This window comes from Pelophylax lessonae (genome assembly GCF_965119305.1).
Source record: "Pelophylax lessonae genome assembly, chromosome: 7".
Lineage (NCBI taxonomy): Eukaryota > Metazoa > Chordata > Amphibia > Anura > Ranidae > Pelophylax > Pelophylax lessonae.
This window is the reverse complement of record NC_138774.1, coordinates 2,437,744-2,464,677: the sequence shown is the minus strand read 5'-3', so window position 1 is coordinate 2,464,677 and position 26,934 is coordinate 2,437,744. Positions and strand designations below refer to the sequence as shown.

General features: G+C 48.4%; 2 protein-coding genes across 2 annotated transcripts in view; one reads left to right on the top strand and one right to left on the bottom strand.

Annotated features, from left to right (window-relative positions):
* Nucleotides 1–268: 268 nt before the first annotated feature.
* Nucleotides 269–26,934, bottom strand: part of QPCTL (glutaminyl-peptide cyclotransferase like) — a 47,099-nt gene continuing 20,433 nt past the window's right edge. The window contains exons 8-12 of the mRNA XM_082263299.1: nucleotides 10,374–10,534; nucleotides 7,641–7,702; nucleotides 2,773–2,974; nucleotides 1,741–1,859; nucleotides 269–519 (exon numbers count right to left, since the gene is read on the bottom strand). Coding sequence (XP_082119425.1) covers nucleotides 341–519; nucleotides 1,741–1,859; nucleotides 2,773–2,974; nucleotides 7,641–7,702; nucleotides 10,374–10,534 — 723 coding nt within the window. The 3' untranslated portion in view covers nucleotides 269–340. The remainder of the gene's footprint in view (nucleotides 520–1,740; nucleotides 1,860–2,772; nucleotides 2,975–7,640; nucleotides 7,703–10,373; nucleotides 10,535–26,934) is intronic.
* On the top strand, nucleotides 16,796–25,474 carry LOC309559708 (peptidoglycan-recognition protein SC2-like). The gene is made up of 5 exons (XM_082263116.1): nucleotides 16,796–16,875; nucleotides 16,961–17,021; nucleotides 17,789–17,990; nucleotides 21,707–21,825; nucleotides 25,240–25,474. Exons 2-5 carry the CDS (start codon nucleotides 16,973–16,975, stop codon nucleotides 25,416–25,418), a joined length of 549 nt encoding a protein of 182 aa, XP_082119242.1. The 5' UTR covers nucleotides 16,796–16,875; nucleotides 16,961–16,972; the 3' UTR covers nucleotides 25,419–25,474.

Genomic DNA, 26,934 nt, shown 5'->3' with positions numbered 1-26,934 from the left:
TTTGGACCTAATCATTGGATTGGTGAGTTGGGTGAAGGCAGCTCGGGGAGTTGGAACACTTTCTTTGGATCCTCTTTTGCCTTTTTTGGTAATAGGGGATGTTTTATGTGTGTCTGTAACCCCCTAAGAGCTTAGTATATTTTGGGACGACTTTACGAGTCACAAACATGGTGGCCAGAATCTGAGTGGAGGGAAATGAAGATTCCTAGAGAGATCACAGCAAAGCAGAATGGTAATTTTCACCAACATTTTATTACTGACAAATGTTCTGTCCCTCGGAAGGGTACTCATGGAGCGGTCCCGTCGAACCCGTACATCATTTATAATGCCGTATGATCTTCTAGGCCTGGAAGCGGGGCCAGGTCTTCACAGTGTTGTAGAAGGTGTTTCCGGGGCACTCGGTGGCGGTGACATTGCGATGTCCCTTCAGGATGTAAGCAGACTTGATGTAACCCCTGGTAACTCCACAACTGATGAGATTCTTGGCAGCATTCTGGGCGGCGGTGGTGGGATTAGAGCCTAAAAGATAGGAAACCGCATTCAGAGAGAAGGAAAATATAAACTGTTCTGTGTACCTGAACTTAAAATTTTATATCGAAGGAGAACACTAATAATTATGGACACCACCACTGGTGCTCTCTGCTCTAACCATGGATAATACCACTGGTGCTCTCTGCTATAACCGTGGACAATTCCACCGGTGCTCCTCGCTGTAACTGTGGACACCTCCACAGTTGCTCCCTACTGTAACCACGGACACCACCATGGGTGCTCTCTGCTGTAACCACAGACACCACCACGGGTGCTCTCTGCTGTAGCCACAGACACCACCACGGGTGCTCTCTGCTGTAACCACGGACACCACCACGGGTGCTCTCTGCTGTAACCACGGACACCACCACGGGTGCTCTCTGCTGTAACCACGGACACCACCACGGGTGCTCTCTGCTGTAGCCACGGACACCACCACGGGTGCTCTCTGGTGTAACCACGGACACCACCACGGGTGCTCTCTGCTGTAACCACGGACACCACCACGGATGCTCTCCGCTGTAACCACGGACAACACCACCAGTGCTCTCTGCTGTAACCACGGACACCACCACCGGTGCTCTCTGCTGTAACCACGGACACTACCACGGGTGCTCTCTGCTGTAACCACGGACACCACCACGGGTGCTCTCTGCTGTAACCACGGACACCACCACGGGTGCTCTCTGCTGTAACCACGGACACCACCACGGGTGCTCTCTGCTGTAGCCACGGACACCACCACGGGTGCTCTCTGGTGTAACCACGGACACCACCACGGGTGCTCTCTGCTGTAACCACGGACACCACCACAGATGCTCTCCGCTGTAACCATGGACAACACCACCAGTGCTCTCTGCTGTAACCACGGACACCACCATGGGTGCTCTCTGCTGTAACCATGGACACCACCATGGGTGCTCTCTGCTGTAACCACGGACACCACCATGGGTGCTCTCTGCTGTAACCACGGACACCACCATGGGTGCTCTCTGCTGTAACCACGGACACCACCACGGGTGCTCTCTGCTGTAACCATGGACACCACCACGGGTGCTCTCTACTCTAACCACAGACAACACCACCAGTGCTCTCTGCTCTAATCTGATCAATACCTCTTTATCTTTTCAGTTGGGTGGGTGGATGACCATGTGTGATGGAAGATGTTCTCGCTCTCATTGCACCCCATAAACTTCTTTCCCCACTTACTTGTGAATGTTCCAATCAGGTTGATGCCAATGGAGTTGGAGTTGTAGTTGGGGGCATGAGCACCCACTGAGGTCCAGCCACGACCCTCAAAAATGCTGCCATCTCCTCCAACCAGGAAGCTGTTGACAGAGAAGAGGGTCATTAGCAGAGATTGCCGCCATCGGCCCCACATACGGTGTGACAGACCCAGCCAGGACAGGGACATTTGGAGGGGACTGCAGGGTGGCCTCTTGCCTACTGACTATGGGCACTTGCTAAGGGAACACTATTCTTTGGGAGGTGTATGTCCGGGGGACCCTTGGAGTGCCTTTGTTTGGATTCAGATCCATATCTCCTCAGAACACACAGACTCTGGGAACTGAAGGTTCCATATACAAATATTTGGGGCCTCTATGCCTCAAACCAGCAATGACTGTAGATGTTAGTGTAATCAACTCAAACCACTGAGGTCCCCTGCCATGATGTTGTTAATTGTAAGTAGGCCTCAAACATAGTGTACCTCCTAAGTTTCTTTCTTCTAATAATAATTGAATCCCCTATTGTTTCTGGCTGTCTTCCCATCTATGTGTTTATACTTGTAATAATGTGTGTTGTACAGTACTTTGTATTTAGGGTTGTAGGTGCGAATGGTCTGGTCACCTAGGCTGGTTTAAGTGCCTGGTTAATTAGCTCATGTTAATTATATCACTGTCAGCTATTAGTTGCTAGAGGTGGATTAGCGTATAGTTTATATTGGTTGTCCGTTAGTTATGTTAATTATATTCCTGTATACAGTTCCCTTTGCATATGATAATGTGATCAAGCTTTTATCTGATTTTGTTTGGTATATAAATTCTCTGTGAGTTTTCAATAAACAGTTTTTATGTTTTTTACCACCCTACACTGTGTCCCGATTAGTGACTGGGTGAGCTGCGGGATCTTGTATCGTTCTGTTACCGGGCAAGGGAAGCCTATATGATGGACGTACTCCTCTTGAGTACTGGGGTCCGTAATCCGTAACATACAGTAAGTGACAAATCGGAAGACTCTCACCTGTATCCGATGTCACACCAGCCATTGGAGTTCATGTGGTAGTTCTGAACATTTTTAGTCTGGGTGATACAGGTGGACTGGCTGGAGCAGGCTGCCCCGGCGGTGTGGTGAATGATGACATATGTGACAGGAGTGGCCATGGCGGTGCGGCAGGTGGCGGCACGTCCTCCCCATTGGGATTTAGTGAGGATGGTTGGGCAGCCTGTGGAATAAGACAAAATACTTCTATTAGTGATTTCCCCATAGCAGTCCTGTTCTACAATGCCCCTCCCTGTGCTGTTACCCTGACAGCGATACATGGACACGGCCCCCATAACTGCCCCTCCCTGTTATGCCATCATCACTTATACACATTATCCCCCCCCCCCCCCATTCTTCTCTCTATAGCTGTCCCTTCCTGTTCTATTGCTCTAACACTAGGAAAGTCATAGTTACCCCTCTCATTGCCACCGTTACCCCCCGTCACGAATACACTCACACTGCCCCCATCATCCCTAACCACCCCTCTGCTCACTGCAGGAGGAAGGACACCCAATACCCATGTTGTTGGGTCAGCTCACTCCCAGGGAGTATTACAAACTCGACATCCGGAGCCTCCAACATTTGGGCCTATGTCCTTCCATGCCTGCTGACCTCCTACATGTGTATTGAGTGGAGTCAGATCCATCAATTGGGGCACAACCATCTGCCCCATGGCACCCACCTGACCAGGGACCTTCATTAGGGAACGGGTCTCCTGATTTCCCATTTTAGAACAGTGGGCCAAGCAGTGCAGATCTCTTCTAGGAGGCTTGTACCAGGGTTCCCTATCACAGTTCCAGTGGAGGGATTATGGGTACTTTTGTCCCACCTGACCAGAAGACCTCCTCCATTGTACTGCACCAATGATGGCCAACAAGCATCATGAGTCAGTGTCTGTGCTAAAAACCAGGTTTGTGGATTCATCATGGGAAGGATTTATGAAGGAACTCCTCATCCTCAATAATCAGCTATAGACTCCAATGCATCCCCCAAGACCAGTGCTGGGACAAGGTTATTCAGAGCCCAGGGTGAGCATGCCAAAATGCGCCCCCTTCCCCCAAGATGTATGAGCATTATGTGTTAGTAAAAATCCTCTCCACCCCCCCAAAAATTAATTGAGCACTAATCTGCATGCTTACCCCCTAGTATAAATGCCCCTTCCTCCCAGCAGAAATCTTTGCCCCCCCCTCCATCCCCCCTACCAGTTCAAATCCTCTCTCTCCCCATATCCCCCCTCCAAAAAAATCACCCCTCTAAATCCTTTATCTCTCAAATTTCCCCTCCGAGCACAAATTCCCCCCCCCCCCCCATTTTCCCTGCTAGCACAAATACCCCCCAATCATCCCTACAAGCACAAATCGCCCCCTGCCCAAAAATAAAAGAAATGTTTTCTTCCTAGCATAAATTCCCCTCCAACATATGACCTTTTCAAGAACAACCCCCCCCCCCAAATCCCTCCTTCTAGCATAAATCCTCCTCCCCATCCCTCCTCCCAACACAAATCCCCACCAAATCACCACTCCTAGCCCCCCCTGAATTTCCCCATCTAAAGCATAAAACAATTCTGACCCCCTGTTTACCAAATTCACCCCCCAGCACAGATCCCCACCCCCCAATCTACTTGCGGCGCCCCCCCCCCAGCTCACATGATACCACAGTGTCCAGGGCAGTCTCCCCTTCTGCTCACCCCTTATCCCAGTCCTGCTCAAGACTTATTCAGGGTTTTGACGCAAAGTGACACAAGAATCATTTTCATTCATTCTCTGCCCAACGGCAAACCACAAGAGGATACAAAGTAACAGACCTCCGTATGTCTTCACAGGAAATGGGTAGGATATGACATCATCACTCTGCGCCCCAATCCTCTCCACATGCCAACAATCCCATCTAACCACATGCCTACCGGCGCAATTTCTATATTTTTTACACACATCATAAAATCAGCATTATTTGAGTAGAAAATGGCTTAGAACCCCCAAAGAGAGACATGCATGATGGAAAAATATGTTCCGTTTCAGATTTGTTTAAGTTAATAGTTTTGTTTCATCGTTTTCTTTAGAATGATACATTTTTAAAATTCGTTTTAAATATTTGCTATTTTCTAATCAATTTGAAAATGAATTAGAATTGGAAACAATAAATACAGTAAGGTATAAAAGTGATATAAGATGATGATTCCTACTTAGGCTGCTTTATAGAATAGAATAGGAAATAAAATAAAACAAATAACATAAAGGAATAGAATGTAATAAAATAGAGAATAGAATGAAAAATAAAACAAATATAGCTGTCTTCCGAAATTTTGAAATTCGAATTTCAGAAGATGGCTATATCTGTTCTTTTCCATTCTATTCGACTTTATTATAGTCTTATTTTCTATTCTATTCTACTTGATTCTATTATTTTATTTTTTATTCTGTTTTATTCCATTCTAATTGGTAATAATCTATTTTGTTATGTAGAGCAGCCAAAGTAGGAATCATCCTATTTCCTAATTATTTCAAATTTGAATTAATTTTCGAGTTAGAATAATTCATTTTCTTATAATTTATTTCGGATTCATTGAAATTCATTACTATTGTAATTCAGAAATCCGGATACATGCGAATCTCCAAACAACAAAAATTGAGTCTGAATTTTGGTTTGCAATGAAACAAAACACACACTTCTACCTCCAAACATGACTTATTCCAGAAAGCAGAAGCTTTGGAGAATAAAACGGTGGCTGTTGCAATTTTTTTTATGTCACATGATATTTGTGCAGCCTTTTTACCAAATGCAGATTTTCAGGGAAAAATACACTCCAATATATTTTAGTGCACACAAACACAATGGAGCAATGGTGGGGTCCGCCAGTATGACCTCCTACCTGAGAATAATGAGGAGAAATACCGAGTAGATCCCGCCCCTGAGGTTCCGGGATGACATCACTTCACTTTCCTATGAGAGTGAAGAATGCCTGAACATCTTCACTTCAACATCCTAGACTGGTCATAGATGGTCAGGGACATCTTTTCACAAGGGCACCCCTGGGCACTGCCCCTGCAGTTCTTCCCCCCCCCCCAGCAGGGGGAATTGCATGTGGACACTGGATAGAGCAGGTGACCAGTGTGGCGGGAGGGGGAAATATTTGGAACCAATCTATTGGGGTGAGCCACAAAAGATCGGCTCCAGTTATTTCCCCCACACGTAGCATTGGTCACTATTGGCTTCCCCTCGCTACCTGGGCCCCCCTGTGTGCTCCCCACCTACAACCCCCCCCCCCCAGCACCACACACACACAGCCATTCCAGCTTCCCTCCTCCCCAACTAGCAGAAGCTGCAGGCAAACGGGGATCTTCAGGATGGAGGCCCCTTCATTACTAAAGGGGCTTATTTATTCTGATGGGTCCCCATAACCACCGGGCCCGGCTTGTGAGGAAGAGGCCCTTTTCCTTGTCAACATGTGGACAGGGTGCTAGGCCAGCAATGCCCCCTCCCCCCTGATGTTGAGGCATTCAATCTTGTATGGTTCAGAAGTGGGGGGGGCATATGCTCACCCCCCCCCCCCCCCTTCCTGGTCTTGCAGGCTCAGTTTAGGGTCTGGGGTGGATTTCTGGGAGACTCCATGCATTTTTTTTTTTATATTTTTGCATGAGGATCCCATTATAATGAGGGGTCTGGTATAAATTATGGGGTGACCCCATGCCTTTTTTTTGTGTGGAGTCCCCAATTAACGTCACACACAGAAGTGAGAGGCTGGGAACGGTCATTTACCAGCCAGGTAAACTGCAGTAGTTTTTCTTTGTTATTGTCAGTGTCACTGAAGTAGGTTGTATCCATCGTTCAGGGGGGGTCACCTCACAGGCGGGGTCAGGGCACCCCCAAAACATGTTGTGTAAAAATTCACTTTAGCCTCTTTATACCCGGGGTATAGCTGAAAGACGGCTACAGCACGGGTCTAAATTGCCGGGAGGGCAACCATGCAGGTTTTCCTCCCGTGCATGAGCTGCCTGCGCGCTCCCTGCAGGGCGTGCACGGCTCGCACTGTGATCAGCGAATCAATGAGATACGACTGATCACAGATCGGGGTAAGGGTCCCGCCCCCTTATCATGTGATCAGCTGTCAGCTAATGACAGCTGATCACGTGATGTAAACAGAGGCGGTTGCTGTCAGAGGGACATCGGTCCCAAAGAGGAAGAGCCACTGTTGCCTCTTGAGTGCCCACCAATGCCACCTACCAGTGCCCACCAGTGACACCTAACAGTGCGGGTCAGTGCCACCTACCAGTGCCCACCAGTGACACCTAACAGTGCAGGTCAATGCCACCTACCAGTGCCCACCAGTGACACCTAACAGTGCAGGTCAATGCCACCTACCAGTGCCCACCAGTGACACCTTACAGTGCAGGTCAATGCCACCTACCAGTGCCCACCAGTGACACCTAACAGTGCAGGTCAATGCCACCTACCAGTGTCCACCAGTGACACCTAACAGTGCAGGTCAGTGCCACCTACCAGTGCCCACCAGTGACACCTAACAGTGCAGGTCAATGCCACCTACCAGTGCCCCCCAGTGACACCTAACAGTGCAGGTCAATGCCACCTACCAGTGCCCACCAGTGACACCTAACAGTGCAGGTCAGTGCCACCTACCAGTGTGGCACCTTCTTCAATGGCGGTTGGTTTCAGCACCCGGACTTCTGTAATATTTCCGGAACCCCCGAACAGCTACGTTCAGCTCGTTCCTACTTCCCACCAGTACAGCTATAACATCTTGGGTGAATCTTGTGTGAAAACATTTATAAATGGACTCCCGGTGATGAGACAAAACATTCCCCCATTTCTTGTATTCCATCTTTACTTACATTGGGCTACAGCGCAAAGCGCGGCCAGGAGGACGGCGACACGGAGCATGATTGACAGGATCCTAGAAAAACAAGAAGTATCATCAATCGGATCCTGAGACACACAGTGATGTCATATGATGTCATGTGTGATGTCATATGATGTCATGTGTGATGTCATATGATGTCATGTGTGATGTCATATGATGTCATGTGTGATGTCATGTGTGATGTCATGTGTGATGTCATGTGACATATGAGGTTATGTTCTATAACGCAATGTTCTGCCAGACGTCATGTGACCCCAGCAAGCTCCCTCCCTTGATTGATAAATGATTTCCAGACTGGAACTTTTCAGACAGTTCTCCATGTTTCTCAATGCCGTCTAAAATGACTGGAGAGATTAATTGTTCACAAAGGAAAGTAAAGGGTGGTGCAAGTATGGCCGATCCTCACATAGGGCAGGCATACTACAAGTATGGTCCCTTCTTGCATGGGGCAGGTGTAGTGCGGGTATGGTCCCTTCTGACATGGGGCAGGTGTAGGGCAGTTATGGTCCCTTCTTGCATGTGGGGCAGGTATGGTCCCTTCTTGCATGTAGGGCAGGTATGGTCCCTTCTGACATGGGGCAGGTGTAGGGCAGGTATGGTCCCTTCTTGCATGGGGCAGGTGTAGTGCAGGTATGACCCTTTCTTGCATTGGGCAGGCGTACTACAAGTATGGTCCCTTCTGCATTGGGGCAGGTGTAGTGCAGGTATGGTTCCTTTTTGCATGGGGCAGGTGTAGTACAGGTATGGTCCCTTCTAGCATGAGGCAGGTGTAGTGCAGGTATGGTCCCTGGCAAGGGGCAGGTATAGTGCAGGTATGGTCCCTTCTAGCATGAGGCAGGAGTAGTGCAGGTATGGTCTCTTCTTGCATGGGCAGGTGTAATGAAGGTATGGTCCCTGGCTTGGGGCAGGTGTATTACAGGTATGGTCCCTTCTGGCATGGGGTAGGTGTAGTGCAGGTATGGTCCCTGAATTGGGGTAGATGTAATCCAGGATTGGACCTAGTCTTTGGGCAGTTGTAGTGCAGTTATGGTCCCAGTCTTCGGGTAGGTGTAGTGCAGGTATGGTCCCAGTCTTCGGGTAGGTGTAGTGCAGGTATGGTCCCAGTCTTCGTGTAGGTGTAGTGCAGGTATGGTCCCAGTCTTCGGGTAGGTGTAGTGCAGGTATGGTCCCAGTCTTCGTGTAGGTGTAGTGCAGGTATGGTCCCAGTCTTCGGGTAGGTGTAGTGCAGTCCCAGTCTGCGTCTCTCCTGGAATGGGGATGTCAGTAGGACTCACCTGATTCTGCCTGGAGTAGCACTTGTTCAGTGTTTGTGGTCCTTATTTATTCTCTTGCTGGCTCCACCCAGCAGGTGACAGTGGCCTTGCTGGTAGAGGGGGGAGGTGCAGATTGTTTTGGAAGGAGCCGTGTCCTTGTGTCCTGATTGGACGGATCTCCCCCACCAGGTGTGCTCAGCTCTTCGCTCATCAATCTGACCAGGAATATCGTATGCCGGTTCCTGGGCACCACTGCTGTGTACAGATTGTACTTCTACATTTCCATCAGGAAATTACCCGCACCACCCATGCCCAATGCCAGAGACCACACCTGCATTACCTGCACCCAATGCCAGTAGAGACCACACCTGCATTACCTGCACCCAATGCCAGTAGGAACCATACCTGCAGCACCCCCACCCAATACCAATAGGGACCATACCTGCACTACCTGCATCCAGTACCAGTAGGGATGATACCTGCACCATCCCCACCCAATGCCAGAAGGGACCATACCTGCACCACCCCCACCCAATGCTGCCAATAGCTACCATACCTGCACCCAATGCCAGTGGGAACCATACCTGCAGCACCCCCACCCAATACCAATAGGGACCATACCTGCACTACCTGCATCCAGTACCAGTAGGGAGGATACCTGCACCACCCCCACCCAATGCCAGTAGAGACCATATCTGTGCCACCTTCACCCAATGCCAGAAGGGACCATACCTGCGCCACACCCACCCAATGGCAAATAGGACAATACCCGCGCCACCCCCACCCAATGCTGCCAGTAGGGATCTTACCTGCACCTAATGCCAGTAGAAACCATGCCTGCAGCATCCCCATCTAAAATCAATAGGGACCATACCTGCACTACCTGCATCCAGTACCAGTAGGGACCATACCTGTACCACCCCCACCCAATGCCAGTAGGGACCATACCGGCGCCACCTCCACCCAATGCCAGAAGGGACCATACCTGTGCCGCCCCAACTCAATGTCAGAAGGGACCTTACCTGTGCCACCCCCACCCAATGCCAGTAGGGACCATACCTGCGCCACCCCCATCCAATGCCAGTAGAGGCCATACCTGCGCCACCCCCATCCAATGCCAGTAGGGACCAAACCTGCACCAATCCCACCCAATGCTGCCAGTAGGGATTATACCTGCACCCAATGCCAGTAGGAACTATACCTGCAGCATCCCCACCGAATGCCAGTAGGGACCGTACCTGCGCCACCCCCATCCAATGCCAGTAGAGGCCATACCTGTGCCACCCCCATCCAATGCCAGTAGGGACCATACCTGCGCCAATCCAACCCAATGCTGCCAGTAGAGATCATACCTGCACCCAATGCCAGAAGGGACCATACCTGCAGCAACTCCACCCAATACCAATACCAGTACCTGCACTACCTTCATCCAATACCAGTAGGCACCATACCTGCGACACCCCCACCCAATATTGGATTCCAGAAGATCTCCTGACATAGAACATTGGATAAAGGAGATCAGATAGAGAGATCCCCTACCGGCCATCACACCATGCTGAGCCCCTGGCATCACCTCCACCCAGCTGCCCCCGGGCCCCAACCTCTCCCATCGTTAGATCTAATAATAGAAAACTGAACGGCATCTGCTAAGGGAATGCAGCATGTGACTATTGATCTCCACAAACAACAACCACCAAAAATACACAATTCTTATCAGAGTCTCAGGGCCGCCGTGCCGAGTGCAGAGGATGGAGGGACTCTGTGCCAGGCGGTGTGCAATCCTCTGCGCTCTTCCTCCTTTCTTCTCCTCCACTCACCTCCATGTTCTATCATGTCAGGGGGTGAACCATGTCAAGGCAAAGGGCTTTACTGTGCAAGACTGAGAGGGGCATCTCAGGGGATCTAAAGGGGGGTCTGAGGGGATCTAAAGGGGGTCTGGAGGATCTAAAGGGGGGTCTAAGGGGATCTAAAGGGGGGTCTGGGGGGAATCTAAAGGGGGGTCTGGAGGATCTAAAGGGGGGTCTGAGGGGATCTAAAGGGGGGGTCCTAAAATCTTAGAGTTTAATAAGCTGAATTTGCCAATAAAAGATTTCACTTATTTGGTATTAAACCCAAAGACAAACATTTCTTATATTGCAGCTTACCGATTCTTAGATGTGACGGCTGCATTTCTTTCCTTTTTTTTGGCTTTCTTTCCTTTTTTTTCACCTGGTGAAGTTCGTTGTTTTTCAACAGCACAAGCTGTCCTTCAGATGTAAGAGATAGAGGGATGAGGCAACCCATATCCCACTGACAGCTTGTATTTATTGATGTAAAACCTTTATACTAAAACTAGGGATGCACCGAAATGAAAATTCTGGGCCGAAAATCGAAACCGAAAATTACTTTTTCCCCAAAATTTTTTTTAAATGGATAGAAGAGGGGCATTCACCAAAAACAGGCAGCGACGTACACCTGGCGCTGCCACCCTGTCACGGTATATGTACTGTGATGGGTTGGCAAGAGGTTAATTGAATTACCATTGGTATTAGTATTATGCAGCATGAGGGGTTAATGTATTGTCACTGATGCATTAGTGACCGATCAGTGGCAGTTAATTAACCCCTTTGTGCTGCATTAGTGAAACCAGTATCAGTGCAACCAGTGTTAATTAACCCTGATACTGGTTGCACTAATGCAGCACAAAGGGGTTAATTAACTGCCACTGATCGGTCACTAATGCATCAGTGACAATACATTAACCCCTCATGCTGCATAATACTAATACCAATGGTAAGCTCGCCTCAGCTCCCCCCCCCCCCCCCACTGCCTCAGCGTCCCTCCCCATCCCAACCATTCAATCTCCTTACTGTCACTCTGCTGAGTGCTCCTCCGGTGCCCTTCATTCAAAAGAAGCGCCTCTGGCTGGCGGTCCGCCTCCCGGTGATGTCACTACTACGATGTGTGTATGAATGAAGTGACACACCGGGCGGGAGGGAGGGTGAGCGGCCGCTAATAACTATAACTATGTGAGCCTTCACTTCCCTGTCAGCGGAGATAACTGCCTGACAGGGAAGTGAAGCTCACATAGTTATATCTATTAGCAGCCGCTCCCCCCGCCTGGTATGACACTTCATTCATACACACATCGTAGTAGTAGGGACATCATTGAGAGGCGGGCGGCCGGCCAGAGGCGGGACTTTTAAAACCTGCGCTGCGCCCTCCTCCTTCCTCACGGCGGCCATATTAATTTCGGCATTTTAACCCATTATCGGCTGAATTGGGTTAGGCTCATTTTCGGACGATAATTTCGGTGCATCCCTAACTAAAACTGTAACTGATTATAAAGTATTAGCAGAAGTTTGGCTTCAATTTTTTAATGTATCTAAATCTGCGACTCCTTCTAACACTTCCCTCCCCCCCAGACTGACAATGCTGCTATTCAAATGTGCCCCCTGTGCTCCTTCATCCAGAGTGGGGGCGCTCTAATACAGGAGGTGTGTTACCCCCCAGATCACCAGGTGAACACAGAGGGGGAAAAGCCTAAAAATATATAACTAATGCAGCTGTCACATGATCATCTGATGATTGGTAAGCAGAAATATAGAACATTTCTGGTTTTGGGTTTAGATTAACACTTTTAACTCCAAACTTTCTGTATTGGTTGATAAATGATACACAGGAATGCCTCCCTCACCTCCACCTTCACCTCCGTAGTTCCTCACCTCCTGTGTTCCTCACCTCCCATCCTCACCTCCAGTGTTCCTCACCTCCCATCTTCACCTCCGGTGTTCCTCACCTCCCATCTTCACCTCCAGTGTTCCTCACCTCCCATCTTCACCTCCAGTGTTCCTCACCTCCCATCTTCACCTTCACCTCCCGTGTTCCTCACCTCCCATCTTCACCTCCCGTGTTCCTCACCTCCCATCCTCACCTCCAGTGTTCCTCACCTCCCATCCTCACCTCCTGTGTTCCTCACCTCCCATCTTCACCTCCGGTGTTCCTCACCTCCCATCTTCACCTCCAGTGTTCCTCACCTCCCATCTTCACCTCCAGTGTTCCTCACCTCCCATCTTCACCTTCACCTCCCGTGTTCCTCACCTCCCATCTTCACCTCCCGTGTTCCTCACCTCCCATCTTCACCTCCAGTGTTCCTTACCTCCCATCCTCACCTCCTGTGTCCCTCACCTCCCATCCTCACCTCCTGTGTTCCTCACCTCCCATCTTCACCTCCCGTGTTCCTCACCTCCCATCCTCACCTCCCGTGCTCCTCACCTTCCATCCTCACCTCCTGTGTTCCTCACCTCCCATCCTCACCTCCCATCTTCACCTCCGGTGTTCCTCACCTCCCATCCTCACCTCCTGTGTCCCTCACCTCCCATCCTCACCTCCTGTGTTCCTCACCTCCCATCCTCACCTCCCATCTTCACCTCCGGTGTTCCTCACCTCCCATCCTCACCTCCTGTGTCCCTCACCTCCCATCCTCACCTCCTGTGTTCCTCACCTCCCATCTTCACCTCCGGTGTTCCTCACCTCCCATCCTCACCTCCGGTGCTCCTCACCTTCCATCCTCACCTCCGGTGTTCCTCACCTCCCATCTTCACCTCCAGTGTTCCTCACCTCCCATCTTCACCTCCAGTGTTCCTCACCTCCCATCTTCACCTCCAGTGTTCCTCACCTCCCATCTTCACCTCCTGTGCTCCTCACCTCCCATCTTCACCTCCTGTGTTCCTCACCTCCCATCCTCACCTCCCGTGTTCCTCACCTCCATCCTCACCTCCTGTGTTCCTCACCTCCCTTCTTCACCTCCTGTGTTACTCTCCTCCCTTCTTCACCTCCCGTGTTCCTCACCTCCAGTGTTCCTCACCTCCCAGCTGTCACCTCCTGTGTTCCTCACCTCCCATCTTCACCTCCAGTGTTCCTCACCTCCCATCCTCACCTCCTGTGTTCCTCACCTCCCATCTTCACCTCCTGTGTTCTCCACCTTCTATCTTTAGCTCCCTTGTTCCTCATTTCCCATCTTCACCCCTTGTGTTTCTCTCTTCCCATCTTAACCTCTGGTGTTCCTTATCTCCCATGTTCACCTCCAGTGTTCCTTGTGACGGGAGTCACTTTGGGTGGGGGGCCCGTGGAACTCAGTTTACCTTAGAGAGGTTGGGAAACTCTTGTTTTAGCTCCCCAAGCCCCTCTTATGTGTAAGTCACTCTGTGTCTATTAGGGGCACAGGGTGACTGAGAAAATGATGGACAACTACCTCATGGACACTGAGAATGTGGTTTGAATTACTTCAACTGGGACAGTAATATTTTTCAACAATATCTCTGAAGAAATATATGAAGACTTTTCCTGGTTTGTTTGATTCTAAATTGCATGTTTATTGAAAGAGCCGGTCACATTGATCTCTGTTTCATGTACTCCAATGAAGGAGTCGGACAGTCTTCTACTGGGGTCTCCAGCTATTGTCTGTTTATTAAGGTATTATGAGTTTTCTGCTAAGCTTGTCTGTCTCATTGTTAATTGTGTCACCTATTGTTTTTCTGCTAGCATTTTGTGCATACACCTAGGCTGGTTTAAGTGCTGAGTTAATTAGCATGTTAATTATATTTCTGTATACATTCGCGTTTGCATATGATAATGTGATCAGCCTCACCTGGTTGTGTAGTATAGATTCTCTGTGAGTTTTCAAATAAAGGTTCCAGATCTCATAGAAGCTATTTGTCATCTAGTCTTGTATGTTATGCGGCTATAATATCTAATATCTATGTTCAGACTGGAGGAAGTATATTGACGGAAGCAATCAAGCAGAGTGTGGAACGGTTCCATCACATTCCTTACCTCCCATTTTTACCTCCTGTGTTTCTCACCTCCCATCTTCATCTCTGGTGTTCCTCACCTCCCATCTTCACTCCTGTGTTCCTCTCTTCCCATCTTCACCTCCAGTGTTCCTTATCTCCCATACTTACCTCCGATGTTACTCACCCCCCAGTTGTCACCTCCTGTGTTCCTCGCCTCCCAGCTGTCACCCCCTGGGTTCCTCACCTACCATATTCACCTTCGGTGTTCCCCACCTCCCATCTTCTCCTCTGGTGTTCTTCATCCTATCTTCACCTCTCATGTTCCTCACCTCCCATCTTCTCCTCTGGTGTTCTTCATCCCATCTTCACCTCTCATGTTCCTCACCTCCCATCTTCTCCTCTGGTGTTCTTCATCCCATCTTCACCTCTCATGTTCCTCACCTCCCATATTCTCCTCTGGTGTTCTTCATCCCATCTTCACCTCTCATGTTCCTCACCTCCCATCTTCTCCTCTGGTGTTCTTCATCCCATCTTCACCTCTCATGTTCCTCACCTCCCATCTTCTCCTCTGGTGTTCTTCATCCTATCTTCACCTCTCATGTTCCTCACCTCCCATATTCTCCTCTGGTGTTCTTCATCCCATCTTCACCTCTCATGTTCCTCACCTCCCATCTTCTCCTCTGGTGTTCTTCATCCCATCTTCACCTCTCATGTTCCTCACCTCCCATCTTCTCCTCTGGTGTTCTTCATCCCATCTTCACCTCTCATGTTCCTCACCTCCCATCTTCTCCTTTGGTGTTCCTCACCTTCTAGCTGTCACCTCCTGAGTTCCTAACCTCCCAGCTGTCACTTCCTGACCTCCCATATTCCCCTCCTGTGTTCCTCACTTCCCATCTCCAAATCCCAGATATTAAATCATCAGAAGGAAGCAGCAGAGCCATTGCCACCATGTACCATATAGCCATTAACAAAGAACTTTCCACCTGAAATGATGTATCTTAAAGTTTCCCTGAAGGAAGTTTGAATCCTTTTCTTTTTTGCTGATTGTACTTTATTGTATCCGCTGAGCATATAATAATGGTGCAGCAATGAATAGCAGCTGGAGGAGATCAGATGGTTCCGTGTTTCCAGTCTGTGAACATATAGAAATGGTTGTTATAGATGAGAGATCCACTACTGGCCATCACACAATGGGGAGTCCATTTCACCCTCTGCACTGGAGGGTGTAGACCTTAAAACGTTTGTAAAGGTTCTTATACTTACCTGCTCTGTAATGGTTTTACACAGAGTAGAATTGATCATTCTCTTCTCGGGTCCCCTGCCGGTGTCCTGGCCCCTCCCTCTTGCTGAGTGCTCCAATAACAAGCCGCTTGCTCTGGAGGCACTTGTGCGGTCTCGCTCCTGAGCCGACTCTGTTTGTCTATAGACATACCGACCCTTGCTCAGCCCTGCCCCCCTGCTGTCTCCTCACTGGCTGTGATTGACAGCAGCAGGAGCCATTGGCTCATTGTGTATCAGCCAATGAAGAGGGAGAGACCCGGGAGAGACGCTGCTCTCATGCACATCTCTGGATCGGGCTCAGGTGAGTATATGGGGGAGGGGGGGGGTAAGGTTTTTTTTTTACTTTACTGCATAGAGTACATGAAGATAAAAAAACCTTCAGCCTTTGGTACCACTTTAACTTCCCCAAATATTAGATATAAAATTAATCTGTGAGCTTCTGTGTCACCCATCAGCCCTCTTGAGACTCATGGATTGTTATAAGGAGATATTATAATCTCTAAGAATCCTCATTATAAGGTATAGAAGCTGTCATTAGTATTTGCAGTGAGAGCGGCACGTGTTGACCTCTGATATGCGCAGAAATCTGGTGTAAAAACCTCAAAAATACATTGTTCTGTTTTAGCGCCTCTTATCAGAGTCTCAGGGCCGCCGTGCCGGGTGCAGAGGATGGAGGAAAGCTCTGCGGGGTGAGGTGCAAACCTCTGCACGGTGTTTTTCCTGTACTGACCTCAATGATCTATAATAGTGAGGTGAGTGTGATAGGAAATGATTCCAGATGAGTGTTATATAACGACAATCGCCTACAACGTCACCTGATACCGACGCCCCTCCACCCCAGGGGATAAATAGCTGAGCCCCCAGCATGCAGAACTCAGACTGAACCTACCTGAGACAGGTAAGTCCTGCAGGAAAGGGCAGTTCCATATCCAGGGACCCCTCTGTGCCTTCAAATCTCTCACCTGTGTCTGTCTGTCCTGCAGGGAACTCTCATCATGCTGCGTACCCTCGCCCTCCTCGCTGCCCTCTGCACAGTCACTTATGGTGAGTACCTACCTGTATGGTTACTTATGGTGAGTACCTACCTGTATGGTTACTTATGGTGAGTACCTACCTGTATGGTTACTTATAGCTAGTACCTACCTGTATAGTTACTTATGGTGAGTACTTACCTGTAGAGTTACTTATGGTGAGTACCTACCTGTGTGGTTAATTATGGTGAGTACCTACCTGTATGGTTACTTATGGTGAGTACCTACCTGTGTGGTTACTTATAGCTAGTACCTACCTGTATAGTTACTTATGGTGAGTACTTATCTGTAGGGTTACTTATGGTGAGTACCTACCTGTGTGGTTACTTATGGTGAGTACCTACCTGTATGGTTACTTATGGTGAGTACCTACCTGTGTGGTTACTTATGGTGAGTACCAACCCGCGTGGTTACTTATGGTGAGTACCTACCTGCGTGGTCACTTATGGTGAGTACCTACCCACGTGGTTACTTATGGTGAGTACCTACCTGTATAGTTACTTATGGTGAGTACCTACCTGTGTGGTCACAAGGGTTGGTTGGCTATCTTTGGGGGGGACTAGAATTCATTCCTCTGATAGAGCTCTAGAAGAATGGAACTGACTATCTAATTGGGGTCCAGGATTAGCTCCATGTTTCCTCTTCTCCATTGTATAGTCAGTGGTCCATAGTTACCCCCAGGTCGGTAATCATGGCTCCTCGCCCATAAAGTGGGGTGTGGTCACTGTAGTGCTGAGGGAAAAGGAATGGCAACAACTCCCACTGTCATTTATCCCGCAGGCTGCCCCACCATCCTGACCAAGTCCCAATGGGGAGGACGTGCCCCCACCTGCCGCACCGCCATGGCCACTCCGGTCACCTACGTCGTCGTTCACCACACTGAGGGAACTGCCTGCACCACCCAGTCCGCCTGCATCACCCAAGCCAAGAATGTACAGAACTACCACATTAATAGCAACGGCTGGTGTGACATCGGATACAGGTAAGGTGGAAGGTGGAGATGCCACCAAACCCATCGCTGGTGTGTAGATGACCATAGCAGGTCATAATCATTACTGGGGATGTGGGGGAGGTGGGGAACCCTCATACATGGAGGAAGGGGGGGGAACTTCATACATGGAAGAGTGGGGGACCTTCATACATGGGAGAGGTGGAGACCCTCATACATGGAGGAGAGGGGGATCCTCATACATGGGGAGGTGGACCCACATGGAAGAAAAATATATTTAAAATATATTTTTTAAAAAATTCATTTTTTTCCCCCAAATATATTTGAAATGCTACAATTTTGGCCATATTTAATATATTTCTAAAAATTGTTCCCTAAATATATTGGAAATATATTTTTCTTCCATATGGGGAGACCCTCATACATAGGGGGAGGATGGGACCCTCATACATGGGAAGGGGGGACCCTCATACATGGAGGAAGGGGGGAAACTTCATACATGGAGGAAGGGGGGAAACCTCATACATGGAGGAAGGGGGGAAACCTCATACATGGAGGAGTGGGGGACCCTCATACATGGGGGAGGATGGGACCCTCATACATGTGGGAGATGGAAACCCTCATACATGGGGGAGGATGGGACCCTCATACATGTGGGAGGTGGAAACCCTCATACATGGGGAAGGGGGGCCCTCTTACATGAGGGAGGTGGAGATCATAATACATTGGGGAGGGGGGCCCTCATACATGGGGAGGTGGAGACCCTCATATATGGGGGAGGATGGGACCCTCATACATGGGGAGGTGGGGACCCTTATCCCTGGGGAAGGGGGCCCTCATACATGGTGGGACCCTCATACATGGGGGAGGCGGGGACTCATATACATGTGGGAGATGGAGATCATAATACATTGGGGAGGGGGGCCCTCATACATGGAGGGGGGACCCTCATACATGGGGGAGTTGGGGCCCACATACATAGGTGTTATACACAGAGAATACCACCTGCCAGGACCTGACTGATGTACTAACATGGGGGACAGTAACCCATTACCACCAACCACAGAGCAGCTCCAATTAGGAAGATGGACAAATCCCGCCCTCCATGACAACCAGCAGGCCTTCTATTGGTTGACTGGAGAGCGATGCTGATTGTTTCCAATCCTCGTAATTCTTATTATCACAGAAATTTCATTCATTACTCCTATGTAGATCAGATAGAAGGAGAATTGCTGCATTTCGTATTGGCCGAGTCAGGGATTGACAGTTGGTCCTCCAAGGTGGTGATTGGATAGGTGGAGCTCTAAGGGAGGTGTCTGCCAATTGGTGGCCATCTTTATCTGCCCTCCGTATGATGCTGAGAGTGGTCATCTTACAGGATAAAGAGCACTGCCTTATGTAACAACCAACATTGTTCTACATTTGGTACCTCTACATAGACTATCACAATGGGTGATCTCCATCAGACGCCCCCATCTAATTCCTCTGTGGGGAAAAGAGGGGGGGAGGGCGAATGTTGATGAGGCAAAGTCATTGTATTTTTATTATTCGGTTCCCTTGCACCCAGCGCCAGGCATGTCCTGCCCATCCCCCAACCTGAGCAATTCGGCATCCAATTTTCTGGAAAGATCTTTCAGAGGTTGGATTGTTGATGCCTCCTCCTCTGGACGGTTACCCCCTTCTCTATAGAACACCGAGGAGAGTACTGAGGATAGGACAATGTACCCCTCAGATGTGTATACATGACCATCCCGAAACCCACCAGCCCCACTCTGCCATTGGCCAGCGATGAAGTCACAGATCACATGACATCTAAACACTTAACCCTGGTACGCACAATCAGAAAATTGTACGAAAAATATCGCTTTCTAAACGATTGTACGATAATCTGATCGTTAGTACGCGGCTTTCGTCCGAAGTTATCCGAAGGGACAAACACAAATATTTTTCTCGTACGATACCGGATCGCACAATTTTCATTTATCACTTCCAAATTTTCTTTTCTGTCGTACGAGGAATTTTTGGAACTTTAGTAACCTCTTCATTTTCGATATGGAGACCGGCATGCAAAAATTAAAAACAAGCAATCATTCGTCCGATAGCAGAGACAAGTCACAGACACAAGCACACACCCCACACGTTCAACTGGATGATCTGGGGTCTTTTTTCAACCTCACCAACTATGCAACTTTAATAATCCGCCACGTGTGTACGAGGCCTAAACTCTACAGCCACTGCGGGGATCACTGCCATACCTAGTAAAATACAGGGGGAAAGATGGGGAACAGACAGGGGGCTTTATGGAGAATACAGGGGGCAGTAAGGAGAATACGGGGGGGGGGGCTTATGGGGAATACAGGGGGCATTATGAAGAACAGACAGGGGGCTTTATGGAGAAAATTCAGGGGGCAGTAAGGAGAATACGGGGGGCCTTATGGGGAATACAGGGGGCATTATGGGGGTCAGGCAGGGACATTATGGGGATTACAGCGAGCATTGTGGAGAATAGACAGGGGCAATATGAGGAACAAACAGCGGGCCTTATGGGGAATACAGGGGGCATTGTGGAGAATATACAGGGACATTATAGGAAATACAGGGGGCATTATAGGAGGCATTATGGGGAATACAGGGGGCATTATGGGATCAGACAGGGGCCATGATGGGGAATACAGGGGGCATTAAGAAGAATATACAGGGGCCATGATGGGAAATACAGGGGGCATTATGGGGATTACAGGGGGCATTAATGGGGATCAGACAGGGGCCATGATGGGGAATACAGGGGGCATTATGAAGAATAGACAGGGGCCATGATGGGAAATACAGGGGACATTATGTGGAATACAGGGGGCATTATGGGGATTACAGGCGGCATTATGGGGATCAGACAGGGGCCATGATGGGGAATACAGGAGGCATTATGAAGAATAGACAGGGGCAATATGGGGCACAAACAGGGGGCATTATGGGGAATAGATGGGGCATTATGGAGAATAGACAGGGGACATTATGGGGAAATGCAGGGGGTATTATGGGCAATACAGGGAACATTATTGGGAATACAGGGGCATTAAAGGCAATATAGTGGGTATTATGGAGAATAGACAGGGGCAATATGGGGAACAGGCAGATGGCATTATAGGGAATACAGGGGGCAATCAGGCAGGGGCAATGATGGGGAAAAGACAGGAGACATTATGGGGAATACAGGAGGCATTATGAGGAATACAGGGGGCATTATGGAGAATAGACAGGGGGCATTATGGCAAAAGACAGGGCAGTTTATGTGTAAGATGGCTGTGACAAAACAAATTGATGCATCATAAGCAGAGCTTCCCACTGCACTACATGCCCTCTAAAGACCTTTGTGTATCAGTGATACATTGTTTCCTATTTCTACACCTTGATGAATGGGCCCTGAAACGTGCTTATTCCTCATCTAATCATCTCCCTGATTGTACATTGGAATTATTTTTATTGGTAGGATGGCGAATCAGTTCTAGATTCTGGTGTACAAGCCAAGGAAATTGTGGGGTCCCCTGCTGAGTAGAAGTTTGGCCCGGTAACCAGACAACTTGTACTGACACTACTGCTTTACTAGTCCATATTATAACCAATAGGAAAACCCAGAACCCAACACTACCTACCCACATCCCACAGTGCTTAGATCAGCCGTACTTCAAGCATTATGGTGATGTTCAGCCAGAGGCTCCGACTTTCCAATTAACGTGTCTTGTTTCCTGCAGCTTCCTGGTTGGAGAGGACGGACTGGTGTATGAGGGCCGTGGCTGGACATCCGTTGGAGCTCACGCTCCTAATTACAACTCCAACTCCATCGGCATCAGCGTCTTTGGATCCTTTATAAGTAAGTGTGTGAAATGATCTCCAGATGATGCGACTTCTCTGATTCTTTAAATCCTTCCTCTGATCCTAACCCTACACTGCTAACCTTAACTCTATCCATAGTCCTCTAACCCTAGGCCTCTATCCCAGTCCTCTAATCATCCTACCCTAGTCCTCTAACCCTCCGAATCTAACCCTAGTCCTCTCTTTCTAGTCCCCTAACTCTAGTCCTCTACTCCTAGTCCCCTATTCTAGTCCTCTATCCCTAGTCCCCTTACTCTAGTCATTTAAACTTCTATCTCTAGTCCCCTAACCCTAGACCTCTAACCCTAGGCCACTATCCTAGTCCTCTAACCCTCTTCATCTAACCCTAGTAATCTAACCATCTATCTCTAACCCTAGTCCTCTATACTGGTCCCCTAACCCTAGTCCTCTATCCTTAGTCCCCTAACTCTAGTCCTCTATCCTACCTCCCCTAACCCTAGGCCTCTATCCCAGTCCTCTAACCATAGTCCTCTAATAATAGTCCTCTAACTCTAGTCCTCTATCCTACCTCCCCTAACCTTAGGCCTCTATCCCAGTCCTCTAACCATAGTCCTCTAACTCTAGTCCTCTATCCCAGTCCTTTAACCTTCTTAATCTAACCCTAGTCCTTTAATCATCTATCCCTAATCCTCTAACTCTAACCCTAGTCTTCTAACCCTAGTTCTCTAAATCCCCAATCTAACCCTAGTCCCCCAACCATCTAGCTCAAACCTTAGTCCGCTAACCCTACTTCCCTACCATCTAACTCTAACCTTAGTCCTCTATTCCTCGTCCTCAAATCCTTTTAATATAACCTTAACCCTCACCCTCTATTCCTAGTCCTCTTGCACTAACCCTAGTCCTCTAACCCTCTATCCCTAGTCCTCTATTCCTCATCCTCAAACCCTCTATCCCTGGTCCTCTGACTCTAACCCTAGTCCTCAATTCATCGTCCTCTAACCCTCTATCCCTAGTCCTCGGACTCTAACCCTAGTCAGGGGTCAAGTCCTGGGAAAAAAAAGTGTGGGAATTCACCCAAGATTCCCCCCCCCCCCCCCCGAAAAATAAAAAAGTGTGTGAGAGCGTATATAGATATATAATATGTACTCCTTTTTTAACAAATAAAATGCAACATCGACTTCAGTACCACCAGTCTGCCAATAGATGGATTGAAATTTGTCCAGTTCCTGCTGAACTGGTCTAATTTCAATCCGTCTGTGGCTGGCCTTATAAATAAATTAAATAAAAGAAGGATGGAGGGAGAGAGAAAGAAAGAGGGATGGAGGGAGTGAGAAAGTTAGAGAATTAAAGAGGGATGGAGGGAGAGAGAGAGAGAAAGGGAGAGAGAGAGTTAAAGAGGAATAGAGAGAGAGAGAGTTAAAGAGGAATGGAGAGAGAGAGAGTTAAAGAGGGATGGAGAGAGGAAAGAAAGAAAGAAAGAAAGAAAGAAAGAAAGAAAGAAAGAAAGAAAGAAAGAAAGAAAGAAAGAAAGAAAGAAAGAAAGAAAGAAAGAAAGAAAGAAAGAAAGAAAGGATGAAAGAAAGAAAGAAAGAAGATAAATAAATACAGTAGATGGATAGGTAGATAAATAGGAAAGAAAGAAAGAAAGAAAGAAAGAAAGAAAGAAAGAAAGAAAGAAAGAAAGAAAGAAAGAAAGAAAGAAAGAAAGAAAGAAAGAAAGAAAAAGAAAGAAAGAAAGAAAGAAAGAAAGAAAGAAAGAAAGAAAGAAAGAAAGAAAGAAAGAAAGAAAGAAAGAAAGAAAGAAGGATGAAGAGAGAGAAAGAAAGAAGGAAAGAAGGATGGATGGAGAGAGAGAGAGAAAGAAAGATGGAGGGAGTGAAAGAAAGAAAGATGGATGGAGGGAGAGAAAGAAAGAGGGATGGAGGGAGTGAGAAAGCGAGAGAATTAAAGAGGGATGAATGGAGAGAGAGAGAGAGAAAGGAAGAGGGATGTTGAGAGAGAGAGAAAAAAGAGGAATTGAGACAGAGAGAGAGAGAGAGAGAAAGAGAGACGGAGGGAGAGAGAAAGAGAGAGAACTAAAGAGGGATGGAGGGAGAGAAATAAAGAGGGATGGAGAGAGAAAGAAAGAGAGAGAGAAAGAAAGAAAGAAAGAAAGAAAGAAAGAAAGAAAGAAAGAAAGAAAGAAAGAAAGAAAGAAAGAAAGAAAGAAAGAAAGAAAGAAAGAAAGAAAAAGAAAGAAAGGTTGAGAGAAACAAACAAAGAAAGAAAGAAAGAAAAAGGAAAAAGAAAGAAAGAAAGATTGAAACAGGGATGGACGGGCTCAGAGTTTAGGCGCAATTAGAATGCAAAACCTGCCTGTGGCCCGAACCTTATAGTAGCCGGCTTATACAGAAATTGGCTGTCCCCCGGCCCAGTCCGCCCCTGTCAGTCCTGCAGGATGTGGCTGCTAATGGCGTTCCTGCTGTGGAAAAAGTACAGGACTCGAGCCCTGACCCTAGTCCTCTAACTCGAACCCTAGTCCTCTATTCTCGTCCTTTAACCCTCTATCCCTAGTCCTCTAATTCTAACCCTAGTCCTCTATTCCTTGTTCTCTAACCCTCTATCCCTAGTCCTCTAACCCTCTATCCCTAGTCCTCTAATCCTCTATTTCTCATCCTCTAACCCTCTATCCCTAGTCCTCTAATCCTCTATCCCTAGTCCTCTAATCCTCTATTTCTCATCCTCTAACCCTCTATCCCTAGTCCTCTAATCCTCTATTTCTCATCCTCTAACCCTAGTCCCCTAACTCTATCCCTAGTCCTCTCATCCTCTAACCCTAGTCCTCTAATCCTCGTCCTCTAACCCTCTATCACTAGTCCTCTAACTTTATCCCTGGTCCTCTATTTCTCGTCCTCTAACCCTCTAACTCTAACCTTAGTCCTCAGACATGAATGAGTCCCCGGGGTGAACCATGTTTGCAGTGATTAGTATATGAGGTCAGTACTGGAGTAGACCACGGATATACAATAAGAAGGCAGCAGGGAAATATTCCAGTGGTTGTCCAATCACGTTACTGCAGAATTGTACCAAAATGTACACACTTAAAGGGTCTCTCCACCCATAATTTATGGATCAGTGTTTGGTTGCAGAGTTAAACCTCCTAACAGTTTCCTGGATCTATTACTGAGATCTGTGCATGTGAGTTCCCAGCTCTGCTCACCTCGGGTGGTCATCATGAGAGGATCCCACCATCCCTGTTGGAATTTTTCTTTATCTTGTGGGAAATAGAGAGGTGGGTGGTAATAGAGCCAGGAACTGCGATGTGGAGTTCTCACTGCTGGAGTCCTCCAGAGATGGAAGGAACCTCCCAGTGATTCCATACACCAGACTCAACTTCTATATAAAATATGACTTTGGAGGGAGGGGACCTATGATGTGAGCATTGCACTGATTACATGGATTCTTTTATCAGGCCGTAACCCCAACACCGCTGCCCAGAATGCCGTCAAGAATCTCATCAGTTGTGGCGTCACCAAGGGTTACATCAAGTCTGCTTACATCCTGAAGGGACATCGCAATGTCACCGCCACCGACTGTCCCGGAAACACCTTCTACAACACTGTGAAGACCTGGCCCCGCTTCCAGGCCTAAACCTGGGGCCCCGAAATGTGTTCGCTGAAGAAGAAGACTCTGAAATTTGTTCAATGAGGGGGACCAGAGATCCCCATCTGTATATTCTATGATCTTGTATATTCTATTCTGTTATGTTTTACTAGAAACCTCAATAAATGTGAAAACTGACGATCTCTATGAGTGATATTTTGGGGGTGACTTCAGAGTGATGGGTGCAGCATAGACTCCTCCCTCCTATGGGGATGTGACTGTAAAGTGGTGGGTACAGCATAGACTCCTCCCTCCAATGGAGGTGTGACTGTGGAGTGGTTGGCGCAGAATAGACTTCTCTCTCCTATGGGGGCATGACTGCGGAGTGGTGGGTGCAGCATAGACTCCTCCCTCCTATGGGGGTGTGACTGCAATGTGGAGGGTGCAGCATAGACTCCTCCCTCCTATGGGGGTGTGACTGCAATGTGGAGGGTGCAGCATAGACTCCTCCCTCCTATGGAGGTGTGACTGGGGAGTGCTTGGTGCGGGATAGACTTCTCTCTCCAATGGGGGTGTGACTGCAATGTGGTGGGTGTGGCATTGACTTCTCCCTCCTATAGGGGTGTGACTGGATGTGATCTTGTCTTTCAGTCAGCTTTTAATTCAATATTGGATTTTCAATTTAATGTCTTTACAGGTCTATATTTGCAACCCCTCCAAATCCCAGAACATAACTGCCACCTCCTCTCCAAATCCCAGAACATGACTGCCTCCGCCCCTCCAAATCCCAGGACACGACTGCCACCGCCCCTCTAAATCCCAGAAATTAACTGCCACTGCCCCTCCAAATCCCAGGACACGACTGCCTCCACCCCTCCAAATCCCAGGACACGACTGCCTCCACCCCTCCAAATCCCAGGACACGACTGCCACCGCCCCTCCAAATCCCAGGACACGACTGCCACCGCCCCTCCAAATCCCAGAACACGACTGCCACGCCCCTCCAAATCCCAGATTATGACTGCCACTGCCCATCCAAATCCCAGATTACGACTGCCACCGCCCCTCCAAATCCCAGAACACGACTGCCACGCCCCTCCAAATCCCAGAACACGACTGCCATGCCCCTCCAAATCCCAGATTACGACTGCCACCACCCCTCCAAATCCCAGGACATGGCTACCATCACCGATCTAGGTTAAGTACCAGACCTGGTAACTGATCTAGGAGGGGTGACCTAGTCAGCTGCCCTTGCTCTGTATCTGGGATGGAACCACGTGCCCACATTCAGCTGTTTTGGGGTCCTGTGGTTAGAAAACCTCTCAGATATTCTTTGTGAATATGAGCTGTTGACATGTGGAGAGTCTGATCTGCCTCCTCATCAAATGCCTAATTTTCTGTGTCCAGCACCTCGTCCCCCTCCTCCTGAGCGATCTGCCTGGCTGAGGGTCCCCTTCCACATTGTTCCCCAACACCTGAATCCGGCATCCCTCTTCTATATTACATGAAGGGACCTCCAGCCATGGGGCTGCCCAGATCTTCAGATGTCCTTCAGATTTAAAGT

Excerpts from the sequence above, each read along its gene's own strand:
- LOC309559708 (XM_082263116.1), top strand. The coding sequence starts at position 16,973 with ATGCTGCGTACCCTCGCCCTCCTCGCTGCCCTCTGCACAGTCACTTAT. Across the intron at positions 17,991-21,706 it reads TGGTGTGACATCGGATACAG|CTTCCTGGTTGGAGAGGACG; the intron begins GTAAGGTGGAAG and ends TGTTTCCTGCAG. Across the intron at positions 21,826-25,239 it reads CGTCTTTGGATCCTTTATAA|GCCGTAACCCCAACACCGCT; the intron begins GTAAGTGTGTGA and ends TTCTTTTATCAG.